Consider the following 22,550-nt stretch of genomic DNA (forward strand, 5'->3'; position numbering starts at 1 on the left):
GTCTTTCTATTTCTGAATGTCACTGTTTTAATTTAAGGACTGTACAAGTATGTTATATATATACCTGTAGACACCTTAAATTTAAAAAGAAATGTTTAAACGTTGATTTATACAGACTCAATTAGTTCCGTGCAGTTTTCCATCCCCAAACAAAATTGCACGTCTTCGATTAATTACTTTTGCTTTTGCATTTACCTCTGTAGTCATTGCAGACGTTTATTTTCACAAACGCAACGTAAACCTCGGCTGGTTCCAATCAAGTGCAACAGTAACTTGTCAGTTCTTCTGTTTTTCAATAAAGTTGCAGCGAAGTGACCTTGACAGCCGCCATCCGGGAGTTTGCAGGGAAAGAAGCAGACGCATGCGCAGTGGTTTCTAATCGGTTCGACCTCTGTAGCCGGTAAGTGAAGGGGAAGCAGAGAAAAAGGCGAAGGAATAGAACATTTACAATCCCATCTCATCCTGTCCTGGGGATCTTTGTAATTAAATAGTGGTTCTGGGTTTCATGAGTTTTCATCATCTGTGCATGCGTGATCTTCGTTTCGGTGTTGCTGTTGCAGACTTTAGGAGCAGAATTTCCATTGACCTTAACTCTCCCTTGTTCTTCACAGAGACAGACCCGGGTTTGTGATCAATTCCGAACTCAGCAACCAATAAATCCAGACAGAATGTACGCTTGTGCTAAATTCGTTTCCACGCCTGCTCTGGTGAGTTTCTGTACCACATCTGATTTTCAAAAACCACATTTTCTGGTCTTTTATTCTTATTTCATTGCGGGCCTAGTCTTGAACTTGAGTTTTTCCTATTTGTTTTCTAAACGTTTTCTGTTCACACAGGCCCCTTCAGTTTTTAGAATGAAATGGGGAAAAAATAAATAAATACAAACGACTTACTGTTCAATGGTTACAAAAGGGCAGTTATCAATATTAAAGTGAATTCATATCTAGATATAAATCCGGCCTTTTTAGTCAAAGTCGTGCTATTTTTCTAATTGCACAGTATAATTCTAACCTCGGTAAGGGATGAACCAAGTAAATAATGGTGCATTTGGAATTTTTAGTTTGAAAATGACAGCGATTTATTTTTTGAATGACTTAGGCTGTGCTCAGGGCTTGGGCCTTACTGCCTTGCTCTGCAGCTGAGATATGTCCTCTAACTCAGGACACAAGTAAAGGAGGCCGAAACGTAGCACAACAAGCATGATTAAAGTACTGGAATTACCTTTGGTACTGAAAAACTAAATATCTACCTGGAATTGAAATTGATTATTGTTCAAGATTTAAACGCCACAGACGTTTATAATTTCAGAGAGCTCAATATATTGACGCTGTATCTCTTCCTTTCTTCTCAGTGAAGCTCAGAAATTATTTACAAATTGTTGTTCGTCTCCCATAATCCACGTTTTGGGTATGTGGTGGACTTTGCACGGGCACATTATTTTATGATCATGCTAATACTTGCCCTTAACTGTATGTTTTCTGTAGGTGCATTTTGTTTTATCTTAAATAGCTACAGTGAAGTAAGATGATGTAAATGACGTCAGCTTCCCTTAAGGTGTGGGCTGATGAGGTGTGTTCCCTGGTTGATGTGGGGTTTGTTTTGGGTGCAGGTCCGTGCTGGATCTCGGGCTCTGTACAGACCTCTCTCTGCATCAGTGCTGTCCCGGCCAGAGGTCAGAACAGGAGAGGTGAGTTGAAAGAGTAGTGCTTCAGTCCTTGAAAATGTCATTTCAGATTGGTAGAATATTGGGATCAAATTCCATTTATTGGATTTTGTTTAGTGTGCAGACCTACATTCCTTAGTGGCCGATGTGCTTAAACATGAAAATTCCTCTGAACGTCTGTGCTGTGACCTTTAAAAGTGAGAACAGAGGTGATTCTTTACCCAAAGAGTTGTGGGAGGGTGGAACAAGTTACCCGGCTGATGCTGGTACTCTGGCTTCCTTCACAAAACAGCTAGAGGAGAACCTTGGATCAATGAGGAAATTACCAAACAGACATTATGGGCCCAGTGGCCTCCTGTTGCATTCCTAAAGTACTTTCCCAAATGATTAAAATAAGCTGCATCCAGATAGAAGTGTTTTTCTTTCCCTTCTACTTTTTCTACAAAGAATTAAAACTTTTCCAGGGCAATGCTGCAGCTGTGAGCGGGCCACAGAACTCTGTCTTGGCGCTCAGGGGGTTCCAGACCAGTGCCGTCAGCAGGGACATTGACACAGCTGCCAAGTTCATTGGTGCTGGTGCCGCCACAGTAGGAGTGGCTGGATCTGGTGCCGGAATCGGGACAGTTTTTGGCAGTCTTATCATCGGCTATGCCAGGTGAGAAACATCGTCATTTTGGAGCACAGGGCAGAGGTGCTTTTACAAGAGGTAGGCAGCGTCAGTGTAGCCTCAGATGGTCATACAGTTTGGATTCATCTGTAGATCTGTTAAGATTTTCATCAGGGACGCAAGTAGGTGTGTTCAGAATTGAGTGTTTCTGAGAGTTCACAGGGCTGCTTTTTCTAGCTACAATTTTTTTTGGAAAAAGTTTCATCCATTGCAAAACAATGATTTTTCGTGATTTCATACTTAAGATTTTTGTGTTAAACTCATTCCAAAGTCCTTCTTTATCCACTGGGGAATAAGAAAGGTAAGAAAGTGTTAATTAGGTAGGTCTGTTCACTGTAAATTCATGTTAAATTGGTATTGAACAACTGTAATCTGTAGCACTTGTTTTTACAGAAGACTAATTGCAGTCTTTCATTTCTTTGCCCCTGCAGGAATCCTTCCCTAAAGCAACAGTTGTTCTCCTATGCTATTCTGGGATTTGCCCTCTCTGAAGCCATGGGTCTGTTCTGTTTGATGGTTGCTTTCTTGATCTTGTTTGCCATGTAAAAAAAAATCGGCTTCGGATGTTAATTCTACATTAGATGTAACTACGTGTTTTACAGTGGTTACTAAAACTGTTCTGTGTTGGTGTCATGAAAGTGTACATTTTTCAGGATTTTGTTGGAACACTGTCAAACTACAAAAATAAAAACATTGTAAGAATGTAACCAATGACAGAATTAAAATACACGTATTGGCTTTTTAAAGTCTCAAATCACAGTTCCATTTTGTGTTCTGGGAATCAAGGTTTGTTTTAAAATCTCGTTATCAAAATATTTGTGCATTTCAGTACATTGAAAGCAAAAGATGTTTCTTATTGAACACTTACTACACTCAATTGAAGGATAAAGTTTAAAAGCACCCTTTGTATCATGTAGACTTTTTTTGCAATAGCATTAAGCAAGAAAAAGTGCTTTGTCACTTAGATGAATAAAAATATCAGTGCAAAATTTGGGATCAAAATGGCAGGTTTCATTTTATTGGAATTACAAATTTGGAGCCAGATGACATGTTTCCAGCTCTGTTTGAGGTAATTAAACTACTTTGTCTTTACAAATGTGCAAAAAAGCAGATGCATTTTAAAAGGGGAATCTCTGAATCCTTAAACTCTCTAAACTCTATGAATTGGCTACATTACTCTGCTCTCCTCCCCACTAATAGCTGATGTGTTGTGAGCGTTCTGGCGCACTATGGCTGCCATCGCATCATCCAGGTGGATGCTGCACATTGGTGGTGGTGGAGGGGAGTCCCCATTATCTGTAAAGCGCTTTGAGTGGAGTGTCCAGAATAAGCGCTATATAAGTGTAAGCAATTATTATTATTATTAAACACATTTTTTGTTTTTTTTTCAAATTACACACTTTGATTGTATTCATATTTCTCCCTTTTTTGAAGTGACATTTGACATTTTTAACAGGTAATATTGGAAAAGGTCATGCAGAAACTGGTACAAGGTTCATGATCTGCAGATGTCCCACTTTCCATACAGATCACATCTATGAGTCTATATGAATTAAAGTGGTTTAACTGCAGTAGCATGATGATCAGGTGTCCCAGCATCTTTACCTGGTTAAATAGTCATTGGATCAATTAGAAATCAAATGGGTAAGAATTGTGAACAATGGTCTCTTCTCATCTGCAACTAGAAGCAAGAATAGGCCTAGTTGTGTTGCACCTCAAAGTGTGGTCACTACTTTAATGGTTTGAAAAAGCATAATGCAGGGATTAAGGTTCTGAACTTGAACTATTAGGTAATTGGTTTAAATACCCAGTGGAAGCTGCTGTATCCTTGCGCAAAGCACTTTAGATTGCTCCGGTAAAATTCTAGCTGGAAAAATGAGTATGAATGTAAGTTGGATGCTTCTTCTCTGTATAATCAGGATAGTGTTGAGCCGTCACAAATTCACAGCCAAAAATCTCAATAACATTACAAAGTGGATATGATTAAATTATACACTGCTTTTCGAAATTACTCAAAGCTTTTAGGAACATTTGTACAGCATTAATGTGCTGATATGGGAATACTTTTCATTAAGAACTTACAGTATTATGTGTCGTACGTGTGCAATGAGGGGAAAAGCTTGACTGAAATATTACTGAACAAGTAATAGGTTTATTCCATGCTGAAAAAAAGAAGAAAGAGAACAACGTTTCGGCCGTGGAGCCTTCTTCAGAAGGCTCCACGGCCGAAACGTTGTGTTCTCTTTCTTCTTTTTTTCAGCATGGAATAAACCTATTACTTGTTCCTTTGCAGCCTACGCATGCTGATGCAGCTACCCACCTGAAATATTAATGGCCTACAGTGAAGACTAAATTTTACATTAGAATTATAGACAGTATTGTGTATTCATTCAATGTTCTTGAAGCATATGATCTGCATAGCATCCTTCAGGTAGATACATGCTATTTTATGGAAAACATGCAATGTGTGAGGATTAAAATCGGAAAGCATCGTCTTTGAACACCATTGCAGTATATTATATCAGAGTATTTTTATAGCAACATTGTCTTTGTTATAAGGCAGGTATAGGCAAATCCAATCTTTTGAGGAATTCCTGTAGAATTAAAAGGTGCTTTTCAGTTAGCAACACGTTAAGTCCTTATAAATTTTCTGTTCTTGGACAGATTTACACAAAGTAATTTAAACCAGAGGTGGAAGAAAAGTTAGATGATCCTCTGGCTCTTCCCTCTAGGGTATTTAAGACTAAAATGGACTTCATTGGTGAATATTGGAAGAGTGTCTGACACGAAGGAAACTCTGACATGTGCAGTCCAAGCTAAAGAAACTGGCACTCTTGACTGATGTCTTCCAGATATTGAGTCGGTTAACCCCTGAAAAAAAGTGATCTGTTCCTTTTTTAAAGTACAGGTTGCCAAGCACACACTGAAGAACAATGGGTGATGGTTTGTGTGCTGCTGGCTGGTTAGTCTCCTACCTGTAGCTGAAAGAAGCTGAAATCTTCGAATTTGGGATGGAACGTTTTTGATATCAGTACTAGAAGCTGAAAACACGTGGCACATGTTGGCCTCATTTGAGTAAAATGTTTTTTTCTCCTGCAAAAAATAAAACTGGAGTATGTTTTCATCTCGTTAGCAAAGTATGCGTGTCTATATTAAATCATTGAGGACTCACCTGAAAGTAAAAGCCTTTATGTCACGTATTGTGTACACCAACATGTTTAAAATATGTAAATGTAAAAAGTAGTTTTGTCTCATCCATATTTAATACTAAATACATTCACAACGATGAATATCCAAAATGTTAAGAACACTGTGGAAATGCATATTAAGAGACGAAGTAGTGTTCTTTCTATATGTAACTTCAGTTTTTCTTTTCCAATTCCGTGTAAAGAACGAGGTGAACATTTAAAGTTTGTCTTATTTAAGCGGTACAAAGAAGAATCAAAGCTAGTCAACCCTCTGCCCCACCCTCTCGAATCAAAATGCCCTTAATGCACGCGTGTACGACCACTCAGCCCGTTTTGCGCACGCCACGTCACGTTCGTGACGCTTGCGGAAGTGTCCGCGCTGGAGTAGCGGTCGCGAGATCTGGCGGCAGCCCGTGGGATTTGGCCGTGAGAAAGGTTGAGCCCGTGGGTAAGTGTGTAAACAGGCCGTATAAACCGTGACAGCCGTGGTAAACAACGACTGCCACACCGGTTAAGGTAGCCTGCTGCTGGAAAGCAGTTTAGAGTAGCAGTCTCTACTTATTTTGTCAACGGGCGATGAATGCTTTTATACTGCAGTAACAGTAGTAATAATAATAATAATATGGCGACGGGGGTATACCCAACCCAAGCCAAGAGACTGGGATGGTATTATAATGATGATGGACTGTAAACAAGAAACCGCATCTTGACAGTAATGTTCGCCAGGCACCCTAAATGTGATTTTAATTCATTAACATAGTGTGTATATATGCATTTTGCAGTCTTCGTAATGCAGCCTCCGCATTAGTGTTTAACACATCTAAGTCCTCTGTACAGAATATCTAGAACTTCTGCTGTTATGGTAGGGCACAGGTAGCATCTTTTACATGCAGGTATTGTAAAAAAAAAGCTGTTTTACAACACAGCAATCCAGAGTTGTTCTTTTTGTTCCCTGTTCGCCGTAGAACACCACTGTCGCTTTACTTAGAGAAGGTTAGCCCTGAGAAATACTACGATTAAGTTATATAATAGTACCTCACACGACACTAACACTGAATGGGAGTCGAATACTTGACAGAAAGGGTATCAATACCTTGTTTTCGACCGGCGTTAATTTTTAATGCAACTGAAGAGGATGCTCGGCACAGTTTAATTTGAAAATAAACGAGAGACCAACTAAGCCAGCTGTATAACGCTTCCATGTATATTTATGTTAGTTTTAAAACGAGTTTTATGCTTATTTGTCCAATGAGCTAGAGACCTTTTCTATGATGCACATGGCTTGTTGGCGTGTCAGTCACTCCAGAATGCTGAGCTGTGTGTGTGAGTACTTCAGGAGGAAAGCAAAAAACACTTTCCTAGAATCGCCAACGATTTGTCACCTGAAGTATTTGTAATGTGTTCTGTGTTATCTCCCGGGCTTTAAGTTTACAGACGTTTTCAATACGTAGTCATATTTTCATTGTGTTTTTTTTTCCTTGCATGCTTATGTGTTGAAATCGAGACTAAACGTTATTTAAGAAATGGTTTGTCGCCTTTTGCAGTGGTCCATGATGTGATTACGCGTGACAGTAGGTCTTGAAAGTGTGGTATCTTTCTCATCTAGGAGATAAAAGTATCTACTGAATATGAGTGATGACAAACCCTTTGTATGCACTGCTCCTGGATGCGGTCAGGTATGTATGGGTGGCAGTTCTGAAACTCTTTTTAAAAATAAAAGTTGGAATATTTTATTGGTTGCCTGTTTTACTTAACCTTAAGACAGTAACATTGCAAAACGCGGAATTAGAAATTACACAACCCGCCTAAATATTTCAGTTCATGAAATTGTTGGCTGAATCATTTAGAGATTCATTATCCTAAATACCTTTTTTAATTTAATGTTGTATTTTTTGTAGCGTTTTACTAATGAAGACCATTTGGCTGTCCACAAACACAAACATGAGATGACACTAAAGTTTGGTCCAGCGCGTAATGACAGTGTCATCGTTGCTGGTGAGTATCAAACTGCAGATCCCAGGAAGTGGGGAGTATTTACCAAGGGAAAGAGAATCTAAAGTGTAGGAAATTGACAAAAATGTCAGTTCAGGTATGAAAAATGTTATCAATAGAATTTGCTTGTATTGACGTAACGGAAGAGATACATGTTGAACTTCATTGATCTATCAATAGAGGAACAATTAATAGTGTAATCATGCGTTGTCTTCCTTTTTGTGTTGCACATATACCTAAAACCAACATTTAAAAGCTGAAGGAGAAAAACTGCAAATTGCTGAGCTTTTATTAGATACCAGAAGATAAAGGGTGACTTTGACGTATTTAGTGACTGCAGCAGAGTGAGACCGATGAAAGTTAGTTTTTTTCACTGACAAATATAGTGGGGCTGTTTCTGTTTTGTGAGTTATGAAAAATGTGCTCTCAGCCTGTCTTCTGGCCACGTTGGAAATACTCATCAGCTGTTGATACGGTGTGATCAGTCAGTCATAGAAGTGGCTGTTTGGAGTATCTTGTCTGTCATGCCTTGCAGTTAGACTGCAATGGAATTTGTCTTGGCAATCGTGTAATCAAATCGGTCGTGTTCATTTCTTTCAGTGTAAAGGAAATCTTAAAACCCCAGCCTGACTCATAACAGTTCCAGACATTGTGGAGATATATGGTTGTTGTAAATTTATTCTAGAAAAGCCCATTTTATATTTTTTAAATATATCTAAATAGTAGGAAAAGTGACATTGAAAACCTACAGTTGGCTATGCTGTAATGCATTTCATAGTGCATCATTTGGTCTTACCTATAAGTTATCACCATCTTTTGCTGTTTTATATTTTCAATATGGGAGAACATAGGCAGCAAAACCATAACTTTTAAGTTGTGATTTGTGTGTGTATTTGTGCTATTCAACATAAAATAATATAGATTTGCATTTTGTTATTGTTCCTCTACTGATAAAAAGAGCTCACATTGTAAATCTTTCTCATTAATAGGTAGCTGTTGTTAAATCAACTGAAAGACACTTTGGTTATATATTGTTTCAGACCAAACTCCAACACCAACCCGTTTTTTGAAGAATTGTGAAGAAGTGGGACTATTTAATGAATTGGCCAGTCCCTTTGAAAATGACTTCAAAAAAGCAACAGAAGAAGACATCAAAAAGGTAACGTTTATTAAGATGCTAAGAATGGTTATAATCGTGAGGAAGTCATTTGGCCCCTCTAGTCCATTTGGTATTTAGTAGCTAATTGATTGAATGATCAAATCCAGTCGTTTCTTGAAAGAAGCCAGGGTATCGGCTTCAACAACATTTCTGGTCGGCTTGTTCCATACTCCCACAACACTTGGGGTAAAGAGGTGCCTCCTGTTCTCTGTTTAGAATGCAGGTCCATTTAGTTTCCACGTGTACAAACAAACATAAAATGTCCTTTATTTTTTACATTATTTTGAAGGACTAGTGCAAAATTAGATGCCATACTGTTCTTAAACAATACTGTTTTTAATAGAAATTTGCCATCTAGGAATTGTTGAGACTGTTGCCACTAAATTTTTTTTTTTGGTTTCTCGTTTACTTTTTAAGATTGTTTTTGTCCATATTTCAGCTACCCTTAGATTTGTCTCCACTCGCAACTCCCATTGTAAGAAATAAAACTGAAGAGCCATCAGCTGTGGAAACCACTCACCAAGACAGTCCTTTGCCTCACCCAGAATCTACTACAAGTGACGACAAGGTAAATTCTACAGAAAATCTGTTGTAGATTGGAGTAGTTCCAAACCTTTCTATTAAATGTGCTGAGATGGAACCAAAGAAAGGCTCAGATTATTCTGTTTTTGGGAACAATCAATGCATTTTTTCTGTGTTGAACTTTTTTCAGTAGTGTAATTAATATTAATTGACAATTGCCTTGTTGTGCTGGCACAGATGTAAGTGATGTATTGCTGTAGAAATTAGGTGCACATAAAAAGAGGAAGGTATTAGAGGCTCTTTGCTTTAGTGTTTTTTTTTTAATCTCTACCCTTTTATATCCAGATATAAAATAAATTTAAGTGTTTTGATGTACCTTGTACGTTGTTCTGGCAAAGTTTTCTTGCTTTTGTGAACCGTAATCTTTCTCATATTGAAAGGAGCACGATCGGGTTCTATACGGAACAAGTCTGCTGCCAGCAATGTTTGCATTGATGTTTATGGTTTATTTTACTGTCGGCATGTTAAAATATATTCCACATCAAATCACAAATAAATCTGTATCTCCAAGGAAAACCGGCATAAATTCCCCTCCAGCCCATCATCCATAAGAATATATGCACAGAATTTCAACAGGGCTGATTCTGCTGATGGTGACAGCTATAAACTGCAATGTTACTGCTTTTCTGGAGACTCATTATAAGTTTGCAGTAATTGTGGTAGTGGTTTTGCTATTTGCCCTCTGTTTCTGTTCGCTTCAGTTTGACAGACGTACTTACCAATAACTGCATCTGTGCCATTTGCCTTCATAAAGTGAGAGTGCCGTACTAACATTTTGTTGTACCGGTACTAAAGACTAAGTGAACAGAAAAAAGATCTGTAAAATAGTCTTAATTATGTAACATTTGAAAAATAACATTAAAGCAAACTGGGGCAGCAAGTGGGGTGTGTAAATTTAAGAAATTATGGGTAGTTCTTGATTTGTGGGGCAGATACATTCTTGAAACATGATGTGTAATGAAAAAAATGTTATTTTTATCGGGAAAGTTGTTTTGAATGTACGTGTAAATAAGGAGGGGTTGCATTCCGGGGTCCAGTCTCAGCCAGAGGATTGAACCCCAAAAGAGAAGCGAATATATTTATTTTACGCAAAATGTTTGTACAGCTGTATTATAAGTTATGTTTAAGTTAAATGTCTGTTAATGTTTAGCATATGAACCTTCATGTTATATTCATTCCATTCTTCTGTCCTTCACTCTGTCAGATTTTTTAATCCTGTTTAATATAAAGTCTTGCAAATAACATTGCAAATATTATTTCCTTGTTGAGAGTTTTCGATTATTATTTTAGTTATTTTAGGTTTTATACAATGTTGGGTAGCACTGTGGTTAGCCTTGCAGCGCTAGGGCCCTAGGTTTAAATCCAGGAGTGTTTGTATGTTCTTCCCATGTTCTTGTGGCTTTCCTCTGGATGCTCTGGTTTCCTCTCCCAGTCCAAACACATACTGGTAGGGTAGTTCGCGTCTGGGAAATTTGGTGGTGTTGTGAGTGTATGTGCGTCTGTGTTTGTGTCCCATCCAGGGTGTACCCTGCCTTGTGCCTGTTGCTTGCTGGGATAGGCTCCCACAACCCTGAATTTGATGAAGCAGTTAGAAAATGGATGGATGGATTTTATACAATATAAACATATGCTTACTAAACAAACCTTTAAAATAGCTTTATTGTCTTAGTTTGTATTTACTGGGAGGTGAACAGTGGCGAACAGTCAGAACAGCTGCCTGTGTGTCACCCAGGCCATTCATCCTGGTGTAACAACTGGGTACACCCACTGTTTGAGGCTCAGTGTATTGTCTCTAACAGTCTTACAAATTGTCTGTTACTGGCCATGGCTAAGTGTGTTAAAGTGCCTAATTGAGAAATGGTATGTATATTTGAGGTGGGTTAGCCCATAATGTATTACAAATTAAGAATGTGTGATTCAAGAACTGTATATTCCAGTTTCATTTGTCAACATGTGGGTTCTAACATTATTTCACGTATTTTTAATTACATTCCGGTCAATTTCTAATGCAGCTAAGGTTCAATTTGGATTTTTTTTCAGGATGTTGCATTGCAGCCGACTTCACATCCAACATCTACTATAGTTCGTCCCGCATCTCTTCAAGTCCCCAGTGTACTACTTGCAAGCTCAGATGCGAACGTTGTAATACAGCAAGCCCTACCATCTCCAACATCTAGCTCTGTCATTACTCAAGTCCCATCCTCTAATAGGCCAATAGTGTAAGTAATGTGAAAATATTACTTATTTAATCTGTATATTTTCTGTATATGCATAAATTTGATTATTTTTCAATGTTTTACTAAGAGTATATTCATTGATGTCTTAGTTATCATAGATTAGCATGATTTGCAGCGTTACCAGTTGTGTTTGTTACAGTGGCTGTGAAGTAGCGGTTATGAAAAACAGTACTTGGAATACAATGTTATTTTTAGGTGATTGTGCAATATTCACACTCAGAATACATGTTTATGATCTAATGTGTTATTATATGTATACTGAGTCTGTAAACCATGGTAACAGATTTCTTGGGTGCTTAAAAAAATACCTATGATATTTTATAGGTAATATCTGAGTAATAGAAGTGTGTTGGCATCTTCTCTTTTTTTTTCTTTCTCTTTTGCTTTCAGACCTGTTTCTGGCTCCTTCCCTGTGCTTTTACAGCTCCCTAATGGACAAACGATGCCTGTGGCGATTCCTGCCTCCATTACGAATCCAAGTGTACATATTCCCACAGCAATCCCAGTAAGTTTCGGAATTCTATACTTCTTTCTCCTTAAAGATAAAAAGTGTTCAATTAATCAAAATGCATGTGCCTTATTATGTCGGACAATCTGCTACTGGCCTTTATCTCCTGTGACCACATCCCTCTTAGATTGCTCCATATAACACCCTTAGCAACCTACCAATGCTCTAGCAACCCGCTGGCAACACAGTCTGTCAGTGTAGACAGCATCCTTTCCCGTTAAACATTTCAGGCAATATCCAATCAGTGCACAGGAATGTGTCACATGATCCAGTGAGCTCTAGTGAGTAAACGTTTAAACATTGAGACCACTGGTGGAGCAGGTGGAGTCAGGACAGAAAAGTACTTCTGATCATAAACTTTATCTGCAGTTACTACATTACTTACACTTACACTTATATAGCGCTTTTCTGGACACTCCACTCAAAGCGCTTTACAGGTAATGGGGACTCCCCTCCACCACCACCAATGTGCAGCATCCACCTGCACAGAACACTCACCACACATCAGCTATCAGTGGGGAGGAAAACAGAGTAATGTAGCCAATTCATAGATGGGGATTATTAGGAGGCCATGATTGGTGAGGGCCAATGGGAAATTTGGCCAGGACGCCGGGGTTACACCCCTACTCTTTTCGAGAAACGCCCTGGGATTTTTAATGACCACAGAGAGTCAGGATCTCAGTTTTACGTCTCATCCGAAGGACGGCGCCTGTTTATAGTATAGTCACTAAACTGGGGCATTAGGACCCACATGGACCGCAGGGTGAGCGCCCCCTGCTGGCCCCACTAACACCTCTTCCAGCAGCAACCTTAGTTTTTCCCAGGAGGTCTCCCATCCAGGTACTGACCAGGCTCACACCTGCTTAGCTTCAGTGGGTTACCAGTTGTGAGTTGCTGAGTTGATATGGCTTATGGCACAAGTTAAGTTCTAACATTTTAGATTTTGCAATGACTTGTGACGGAAATAATCACTGGGTTAATTACTTTTCGAAATAGAAAACTCTGGTCCAGCTATCATATATTTATGTGTGCACCTAACTTTCCAATAACAGAACTCGATAACATAAAAAAATTCACAAAACATAACTGTTGCGGGACTTTATCCACAAAGTAGACAAAGTCAGTAAAGCGGTAGCTAGTCCAGACAACAGGCATGGCTTATTCTTAAAAATGGGACAAAACAGAAGTAAAAGTACACATGAGCTGTAAAATATTTAATTTACAGTATATTTAATAAACATTTAAATATTTGTACAATATATAATATAAAAGTAAAATATTTAATAGAAAATATTGTTAAAAACACATGTACCAAACAGTGATTGCATGCAATGTGCATTTTTAACATTGTTTGAATACATGAGTGTAAGCAACATGACACAAAACTTTATGGATTTACACAGATCTATGACAGTGGAGTAATGTACACTAAAATGAGACAAATAAGTAAGAAATCTGAGTAAAATGTAAAAAATAATGAAACCGTAACCAACATATTTTGTGCATTATACCTTTAAATAAATCTAAAAGACATGAAAAATCAGTGGTGTTGTACAGTATAGGGGTGGGACAATTGGTATATGGGTTGGCAAATTGCTCTTGATGAGTGGTGTTGTGTTTTATACGCTTTTGTGATTTTGAAAAAAAACAGTCAGTTTAGAAAATATACTAAAATGCAAACCATATGTAAAGAAAAGCCCTGTAAAATGCACCAATAATAAATCAGGGTAAAAATAAATTCTGCATATTTTATGCTGTGATCCGTGAGGTTTCTGGACCATGGCGAATAAGAAGCTGAGGTCCTTCTTCAGACTCTGTTTCACAGAGAAGCCTTGGGTCTTGAGGAAGGCTCGTTGGGAGCGGAGCGAGGCTTTAATGAGCCGATGAAGTAAATAATGCAGGCTGATTGGAAAAGGAGCTGTCTGAATTATTACTGAGCAGGAAAAAGGCTGACTTAATGCAGTGGAGAGGCTGGTGGGAATGAAGTTGTCCAAATTTAGGCGAAAGCTCTCTGAGGAAAGAGACTGTCTGGAAACGGCAGCGAAGGCTGGTGACCCGTAGCTTAAGTGGAGATAGTGAATGGAAAAAAACGGAAAAAAGATTGAAGAAAAAACGAGCTGAGAAAAAACACCATGAGGGCCTGCTGATTCGTGCTTGTGAATCAAAAGTGATAGAAGGTGTTAGTGGGGTGAACGCCACTGCGAAGCTAGCACCAAAAGCTTAGCTCAGTGTTGGAGCACTGAAGAAGTGGGGGCAAACCATTAAATAGCCTACCCAATTGCTTGATAGAGTTTGGGAGGCTCCATATTTCTTGTCTTAAATAGTCTACAATGGCAAATATTCAGGACCACAGTGACTGAACAGGTCCTGCAAAGATCTCCCCAAGTGTAAAAATCATTCAGGAAGTCACAAAGAACCCCAGAACAGTATCGAAGAGTCTGCTGACTTTTCTCACTGCAGTTAATGTCAGTGTTCATGCTTCAAGTGTCAGGGAAAGACTGAATGGAAGTGGTTTTCATGGGAGGATAACCAGGAGGAAACCAGGACAATTTTCATAAAGATCGAATTAATTTTCCTGTCTGAAATATACAAGAATACAGGTCAACCTAGGCCAACAAACTTATTCTCAACACTTTAGTGAAAGTTAGATGTGTCTTAAAAAGCAAGAAAATACAATTGTAGAATATGAGTATGTGAAACGCTTAATGAAAAGACCTGTCTTTGAGATTTTTTTAGATCTGAGATGCTTTAGTTTTCAACCTGTTAAATGTCATGCATACTGAAAATCAAGAGTAAAAAACCAAAGGCAACCCGCTCATCAAAACAATGCCATCATGTTCTATCACTGTAATTGTTCTTACACTGCCTTTACTACTCAGAAAAACACTAGGTTGCAACAAATCAGGCATCAATAGTTGAGCTTTGAGGAAATATCTTAGCGGTCATCGTTTGGAGGCCAGATGGACATACTAGTCCATCAGTGTTCATCAACGTAACAGAACAAGATAGTGTGAGCAACACCTCAGGATTACTTGCCAGCAGTGGAGCCAAATCCTATTTAGCAGTGAGTTTAACTTTTGTGTAGACAACCCTGACAAATGACTGCGAGTGTGGCACAGATGTACAGAATGATACACTAATCGTTGTCTACCACATACCCAATAATGAGAAGGTACAAGTGTGATGGTGTGGACAGGAGTCTCTTAATTCCTACCCGTTATTGCTGCCTGTCTACATAGCACTACATTGATTCAAGTTTTTGGTCCTCACTTACAGCAAGTTCAACCTGATTCTGACTGGACCATGGATGTACTCAAGCTCCTCATGTAATAGCAGCTTCCTTATGTGATGGTTAAGCTGATAGAGCTGGATGCCCTACTCTTCCGGCTTGAACCACATTCAACATTTTTGGGATGAATTGGCATGACATGGCATTTAGGACTCAGACACCAGGCAATATGTATACAGTATGTTTGTCCATTAACTAGAAGAATGAGACAGTATCCTACAAGACAACATCTGCAGTGTGATGCAAAGTTGTACAGCATGTCATACATGTATAGTTTATATTGCTTTCAACAGTGACCACACTTGCTCCAAGCCTGTGTCTTTCACAGTAGACCACCTGTTGAGTAGTTATTAATCAGAATAAGGAATTTACCTCTGTCATGTATTTTCAACAGAATGCACCTTTTACAAAGGTTTTCCTGTGAATTTGTTGCATATTTAGGTGTTGCCAGTCAACAAAGCTGTGATCTAAAAACATTACCTAAACTTGTACATTTTTATATTAGAACAAAGTCAAGATCAAGGCAACATTTCCTTTAAAGTACTAGAAATAACAGTTTAGTGAATGCGGTATTAAAGCATGTATACTTTGCAGTTAATTTAATGTGCTTCTGTTTTTTGTTGCACTGCTTTTCTTATTTTTATATATCTCATTAAATAAAAAAATAATTGCTTTACCTTATTTTCTGAAGATTCCAGATTTGTGTTTGCAGCTGTATTTTAATACAAAACTAACCTAAATTTCTTCCTTTTATCAATTTATTATTAACCATTATTTATGCATGAATGTGTATTTTGTGGGCTTTTCACTGTGGGACTTATAGTTCACTTAGCTTATATCAATACATTATTTATTAAATATGCTATTCTTTAAGCAGTGCTCAAGCCAGCATCTCTTTGTTGAACACCAAAACCTCCACTCAACTAATGCTTAAGGTGTTGAAGCATTTCAGCAATGTAGCTGATGGGTGCAGCGAGTACCATCATGGTCACTAGTTGTGAAGACTTCCTCTGTGCACATAGAACTGTTAATGCTGGGAACAAATGAACAAATCATGTTGTTGAATATATTTTTCTGATTAACCAGTACCCAGTCACGTGGTATGGTCTCATTTTTTCATTCTAGAGTTAGAACTCTTATTCTAAGCTGTTATTCTGACCTTACGATTTTGTGCATTTAAAGTTTCAGGGAAATCCACGTAAAACACCTGGATTCAGTATGTCGCCACAAACGTGACATTATTGAGCAAAACAATGCTAGCCAGCAACATTGTACGTCACAGAATATAGCACATTTGAGTTTTTTTAATATGCATGATTTTAGAAATCATTGCTTGTATTGCAAACTGGTTAAGGTGTAGGAAGCGATGGTGATCCAGTGTCTGCTTGTTTGACTGCTGGAGTGGAACAATGAACAGCAGATGATTAGCTGCTGATAGTGGCACAGTGGGGAAAAGGCATCTATTCTTCCTGCCTGTAGGGATTTCACTTCAAAGGCTGGCAAAGAAGATGTTTAGCAATATCAGCTTGCAAGGCACTCCCATTTACAGGCTTTTCAGTACATGTATTTCATTTCTCATTTGATAGTACAAATATTAAAAGTGGCACTGTTCATACTACAGCAGGATTCCTTTTCCATCGGCAGAACTCCATCAATATGCTATGCATGTAAGCTGTTCCATTGTTTATTAATGTACAAGGTGAAGTGGTTCAGTTCGGAACTCGAAATCTGAAAAGCAGGTGTAAATCTTTCTTGATAAAATTCAGATTATTGGCTTCCTACATTGTGTTCTGTGTATGTAATGGCTCAACGTGTCATTGCAGAGAAAGTGACTTTCCACATGGCTCAGTCCATGTATGAATCGGTAATCTGCTGTTTGTTGCTGTCTTTCCCTGCACCCTGACTGTCAGCTTGTCAGACCTGTCACCATAGTGCCTAGTGTTCCTGGAATCCCTGGACCCTCCTCCCCTCAGCCTGTGCAGTCAGAAGCTAAAATGGTAATCTGCAGTTTCTTCTTTAAACTTCCGATCTGTAGGTCGTATTTCTTTATTTGTTTATAAAGATATAGTCCTATATCTAGAATATTGTTAAAACAAAAGATTTGTATCTGTAAGGAATGCTTTCAAAATACTTTTCTTTCTAGCCGGGCAAGGAAATGTAGCTCTAATAGCAGTGATACAAATCTATAACTGTATCAGTGCTGTTTTATAAGCATTTAATAAATTCAATGTATTGATTTTTTTTTCATGTAGTTCTTGCAAAATTGAAGCATATTTTTATTTGATTTTTATGGCAAAAATTAAATAATTCTACAGATAGAACTACAACTTAAAGTTGTTGTTAGTAAAAAGAAAAAGGTTAATAATCTCTTGAAGATTTTATGTTTCTCCTTAATATCCATTTGTGAAAAGGTTTCGACTAACCTTGTGCAGCGTTGAAGGACAATTTGTAAATAAGATAAGATCACTTTATTAGCCATATAAACAGTATTGTCATTTGTAGTACAAGGAAATATTTTTACAATCTTTGAGATGCAATTGTTTAGAAGTGATTGTTTTAAACTTTGTGTTTATGGTCAGAGTGTAATGTAATGCTTTACCAAACCAGTAGGGGGAGCTATGTTAAATGCCATGTCCTGGTAACTGGTATTATCATCATCATCATCATCATTATGATAATAGTGATAGTAGGTTGAGAACAAATTCACATTCATATATGTTTCTTGTAAAAAGCAGAATGCTTATATAAACATGTCCTGGCTAGTGCTTTTTTTTAAACCAAAAATTTACCCTCTTGGTTTAATTATGTATATTTAATTATGTACTAAACTTGACATAATGCCATATTGTTATTGAGATATGTTACTTGATATCATTTTATTTTCAGAAAATTGTTTTGGAACTTTGAGGCAAGAGTTTTTCTTTTATGTTGCTCGGTTCTTCAGCATATTGGAAAAAAGGTAAAAAAAAGCATTATGGAGTGATAAGAATGCACTGGTTCATTCCAAAACACATCATTTAATCAGGTTTTACTACAAAATATATCAAATCTTTTTGTTTTGTGGGATAAATTAAAATAAGAACACTAAGCCTCTATAGAATTGGTACAAACTGAAGAATGTGGTCTATTTCTCTTAATTTTGTCTTGGTTATGCAGATTATTTTATTTTAAATTTCCACAGCTCATAGTTCAAGATCAAGTATTTAGTATTATGTCTAAACTATAAAACTTCTAGTAAACGTTTGTACAGTATGAAGCTTGGGTCCTTAGTATGCATGTTTCTTTCACGAGAGGAAACTGCTGTTTTTAAGAAAAACTGCTTTCTTCTTGGCTGATGGTGACAGATTAGAAAATACAACCAGAGGATTTAGCTGTTTGTCTTGATAAAAAAATCTTATTCGGTCTTATTTCAAGGTTACAAGACGTTGGTCTTCATTTATAAAAACTGGAAAACCCAAAAGAAGCATGAATATGTATGCCCTACATATTGGTTAGGGCCGTCTTGCCTGGAGGAGGGGACAGTGCACCCTGGACTTGGAACAGCTCACTGTTGCTCCTGTAGTATCTCTTGCATAGTCTGTAATTAAAATTAATGATTGCACAGACTGTCTGCAAATTATTTTATCTTTGATCAGGAGACAGCAAACTGGGTTAGTTAAGTAGCTTTTGCATGAAAACAAATTATTTTAGAGGGCAAATATTCCAAAGTGAAGCATGCCAGCCTGTGCAAACAGATGTTGGGATTTTTTTTTTCTTATTTTGCAAGAGGACTTTCTCCCATTCTGTATTTAGAATTGAAGGGCAGGAAAATAAAATACTGTAAATGAGATCTGTCGAGGGGAGATGAAGCATGTGTTACAGAGTTCGTAAGTGTTCACAGCATGACGTTCTTGTGAAATTAACAGGTAAACTACAGAAAGAAGGTGGGGGGGCTGGGAGGATGTGGCCGTGGGGGGAGGGGGACTGGTGACTGGTACAAACTTTGGTTCACCAGCAGCGTAAGAATGACAAACTGAGAAATAGCACAGCACACAGTGGGCAGTCAACAGAGTTTGCTGTAGGGGACTTTCGTGGAGGGCTGACAGAGGGCAGCTTGGCAAATGTTCAGAAATGTACATTAAGTCAGCTAAGCCCGGCATGGAACCTTTTGTTCAGCAGAATTCATCTGACCTACCTCCCTGCGTACCAAGCTCATCAGCAAACACCTAATGAGCCCGCTCCAAGGAAACAGGCCCTCTCCCAACCTCCTTCATTTCCACACATTCTCTGGGGGTGGAGAGATGCTGCTTTACAAGGACTGATGATGCTGCAAAGACCACAATAATGATAATTAACTTGCTGAATTTAGAAGATTATGCTGTTAATTAGTTGCAAAATAAAGATAAGTAATATAGCAGCAGATGGTAGAATAACACCCATGAGAAGGAGGGTTATTACACTGATGAGTTTTTTGTGGCAGATATGAAATATGGATCTTACTCTATTTTTTTTTTCACGGTTTGTTCCAAGAGAATAATATCTTGTTTGAGCAAGAGGAAATTCTGGATAGGTATTACTGGGCGAGCAAATTTGTCTGACGGATTAGTCTGCAGCACGTCAAGGTAGCAGCTGAAATAACATGCTGTTTTTTGTATAATAATTTACAGATTCAAGGAGTTGTTTTATTTCTCGATTGCTTTTGATTTTAGTATGTTTAAGGAGAAACATAAATTGGAATTATGTTGTCAATGGTGGGCAAATTACAGATAAGATTAATTCATTTGTTCATATTTTGAAAAATTAAATGGTGTTTTTCAAAAATGGAATTGAAAAAATGGATGATTCCAATTTGTGGGTGAACTATTAACTTGATCAAAGTTGCGTAATAACTGAATTTTAGTTTAAGCATTTATTTTGACACGCAGTACACACTCACATATATATATACTTTGTCTAGTTAATATCTTAAAGCTTGGTTGTGTATGTGGGGGAAATATAAGGTAGTGTGTTTGTGTATGCATATGTGATAATTTTTGTTTAAATGACAAAACATACTTAATGTACTTCTTGTCATAGCCTGTCTCAAATTAATGGCATGTTTTTTGTATTACTAGTAGCTAAGCTGTTCCCTTGGCACATGCCCTGGCAGTACACACAGACACTCAGAAATATCAGAATCTTGAATGCACTGCATGTGGGATTATTTAAAACATCTAACATGATGCCTGAGAGGAAATAAATTCCCTTGACAAGTTGCTGAATACCACAGGATTCTCCGGAGACTAGAAAATAAACCATCTCCACTTGTGCTCCCAGGAATACATTTGTGTTTTATTTGCATTTTGTTCAGTATAGGACGCTCAGAACTTATGCCGAAAAAGGTGAAAATACACATTGCTTAAAGCTTTAAGTTACATGATTTAAAGTCTTGTATTCTTTGAGAAACTGGTGTTTTCCTGTGTTGCTGTAAAAGTACACGTGTCTTCACTTGCTTTGTTTTGCTTCTTTTCTCAAATCAGAGGCTAAAAGCTGCACTGACACAGCAGCACCCTCAGGTAACTAATGGAGAGGCCAGCGATGGGCAGAGCAGTAGTTCAGCCAGGGCACAGTCAGAGGAAGCATGCCCCCAGTCTCTGCAGCAGCCTGCAACATCCACAACAGAGACTCCAGTGAGTACTGCCAGGGGCCCTGGCTGCTCTGTGTCCAGCATAGTGTTAGCTGGCTGTAGAAACACAGTACTTAATCATCTCAAATTCAGGGTTTGTGTGCATTAAGCCTATTAAAGTGTGGTTTGTTGATCATTTGGCCTTTTTTCCTGATTGGATAAAATTAGATTCATTCTAAAGGCACTATCTTTTATCCATTAATTTGATTTTGATGATTTAATACTAGGTAACCTGCTTTTCCTTTTAAACACAAAATGGCCTATTCCTGCATGACTTTTAAAATAAAAAAATCAGCATTTGTCCTTGTGTTACCAGATACCGCTCGTGAATTTTCATCCTCTCCATTGGGTGATGGGTTAGCTGGTAGCTAGCTGTCGTCTGTTTCAATTTTTTTTTTGTGTGTGCCAGGCCTCTCCAGCACAGCCTGCCCAGCACACCCCCAGCACTGGCGGCAGGCGCAGAAGAGCCATAAGCGAAGACCCCGACGAAAAGAGGCGCAAGTTTTTGGAGCGCAACAGGGCGGCTGCGTCCCGGTGCAGGCAGAAGAGAAAGGTCTGGGTCCAGTCTTTAGAAAAGAAGGCCGAAGATCTGAGTTCAATGAATGGACAGCTACAGGTATGATTAGGCGTCTCTTTCTAAATAAGTCTGGATACTGAAGACAGTCGTGACTCGGCGCAACATGTCGGTAGCTGAATGCGAGTCGTGGCTTTCTTCGTTATCGCATCGGTGATAAAATCATTAATGGCGATTAAGAACCGTTGCAGCTTGACAGTGAAAGCAATTGCACTGCGGGTGTGGAAACCCATACATTGATACCTCACTGTCAATAAAGATGTATGTCAGCTGCTGATGAGCATATCTCTTTTTTTTTTTTCCTGTCTTGGCAATTTAAAGGATGGCCTTGAAAATCTCCAAGGAAAATGTGTCTTTTTGAACCTTCATTTTGCAGAAAGCAATTAGGATCTAATGCTGACAAGTTCGAAACAGTTCATGTAACTGTTTTCTCTGCTGATGTCTTAGAACCAAGGAAAGCTAAATTTGTGTTCCAGACAATTTAATGAGATGTTGTTTATTTTGTGTGCTATGTTCTGTGTCTATTAAACCTGAAACAGACGTGTGTGTGTGTGGGGGGGGGGGGGTCATTATTTTTTTAAGTTAAAAATTGACTGCTGTTTTGTATTGATCTTGGAATTATGTGTCTGTTAAGGGTTAAGCTAATGGAATTGGATGAGGGTAGAGGAACAGTATGCCTCAGGGTACCAAGAGCTGAGCTGTTAAGTGTGAAGAACAGAATAACTTGCACAGAAAATTGAATGTCAGAGAATTAAACTCTTCTTTATATGAAACCATTAATCAGTTGTGAAATTCTGCAATAATTCCTATGCTGACGTGCAGGCACAGCTGATCACCATAGTTGGCAGTAATGATCCATGATTACTTTAACATTATCCTTAACTATAGTTTTAATGGGGTCATGTGCCTGCCTTAGGACAGTGAATGGCCTTCTGGGCTACCAGCATATTATTTAAACTTAAAAGCTTAAAATATTTTAAGTAATTCTATTAGAGTTTTATAATACTTTCTTTGGAGCAGAACCCAGTGAACAAGATCATTGACATA

The 22,550-nt window shown here is 38.1% G+C and overlaps 2 protein-coding genes across 9 annotated transcripts in view; both read left to right on the plus strand.

Annotated features, from left to right (window-relative positions):
* Nucleotides 1-301: 301 nt before the first annotated feature.
* atp5mc3a (ATP synthase membrane subunit c locus 3a) lies at nucleotides 302-3,084 on the plus strand. The gene is made up of 5 exons (XM_088605241.1): nucleotides 302-400; nucleotides 612-707; nucleotides 1,610-1,687; nucleotides 2,128-2,318; nucleotides 2,762-3,084. The coding sequence occupies exons 2-5, from the start codon at nucleotides 669-671 to the stop codon at nucleotides 2,874-2,876; spliced, it is 423 nt and encodes a 140-aa protein (XP_088461367.1). The 5' UTR covers nucleotides 302-400; nucleotides 612-668; the 3' UTR covers nucleotides 2,877-3,084.
* Nucleotides 3,085-5,858: 2,774 nt separating this feature from the next.
* atf2 (activating transcription factor 2) overlaps nucleotides 5,859-22,550 on the plus strand; it is a 33,665-nt gene continuing 16,973 nt past the window's right edge. Inside the window, exons 1-10 of one of the 8 annotated variants that reach the window (XM_088605232.1) lie at nucleotides 5,860-5,966; nucleotides 7,125-7,194; nucleotides 7,417-7,513; nucleotides 8,551-8,669; nucleotides 9,109-9,237; nucleotides 11,292-11,470; nucleotides 11,879-11,993; nucleotides 17,196-17,282; nucleotides 20,784-20,933; nucleotides 21,339-21,545. In XM_088605232.1, the coding sequence (XP_088461358.1) occupies nucleotides 7,147-7,194; nucleotides 7,417-7,513; nucleotides 8,551-8,669; nucleotides 9,109-9,237; nucleotides 11,292-11,470; nucleotides 11,879-11,993; nucleotides 17,196-17,282; nucleotides 20,784-20,933; nucleotides 21,339-21,545 (1,131 nt within the window). In that variant the 5' untranslated portion in view covers nucleotides 5,860-5,966; nucleotides 7,125-7,146. The other 7 variants (XM_088605235.1, XM_088605233.1, XM_088605236.1 and 4 more) reach the window with 7 other exon arrangements.

This window comes from Lepisosteus platostomus, chromosome 14 (genome assembly GCF_059453375.1).
Source record: "Lepisosteus platostomus isolate fLepPlt1 chromosome 14, fLepPlt1.hap1, whole genome shotgun sequence".
Classification (NCBI taxonomy): domain Eukaryota; kingdom Metazoa; phylum Chordata; class Actinopteri; order Semionotiformes; family Lepisosteidae; genus Lepisosteus; species Lepisosteus platostomus.

Excerpts from the sequence above, each read along its gene's own strand:
- atp5mc3a (XM_088605241.1), top strand. The coding sequence starts at position 669 with ATGTACGCTTGTGCTAAATTCGTTTCCACGCCTGCTCTG. Across the intron at positions 708-1,609 it reads TCGTTTCCACGCCTGCTCTG|GTCCGTGCTGGATCTCGGGC; the intron begins GTGAGTTTCTGT and ends TTTTGGGTGCAG. Across the intron at positions 1,688-2,127 it reads CAGAGGTCAGAACAGGAGAG|GGCAATGCTGCAGCTGTGAG; the intron begins GTGAGTTGAAAG and ends AAACTTTTCCAG.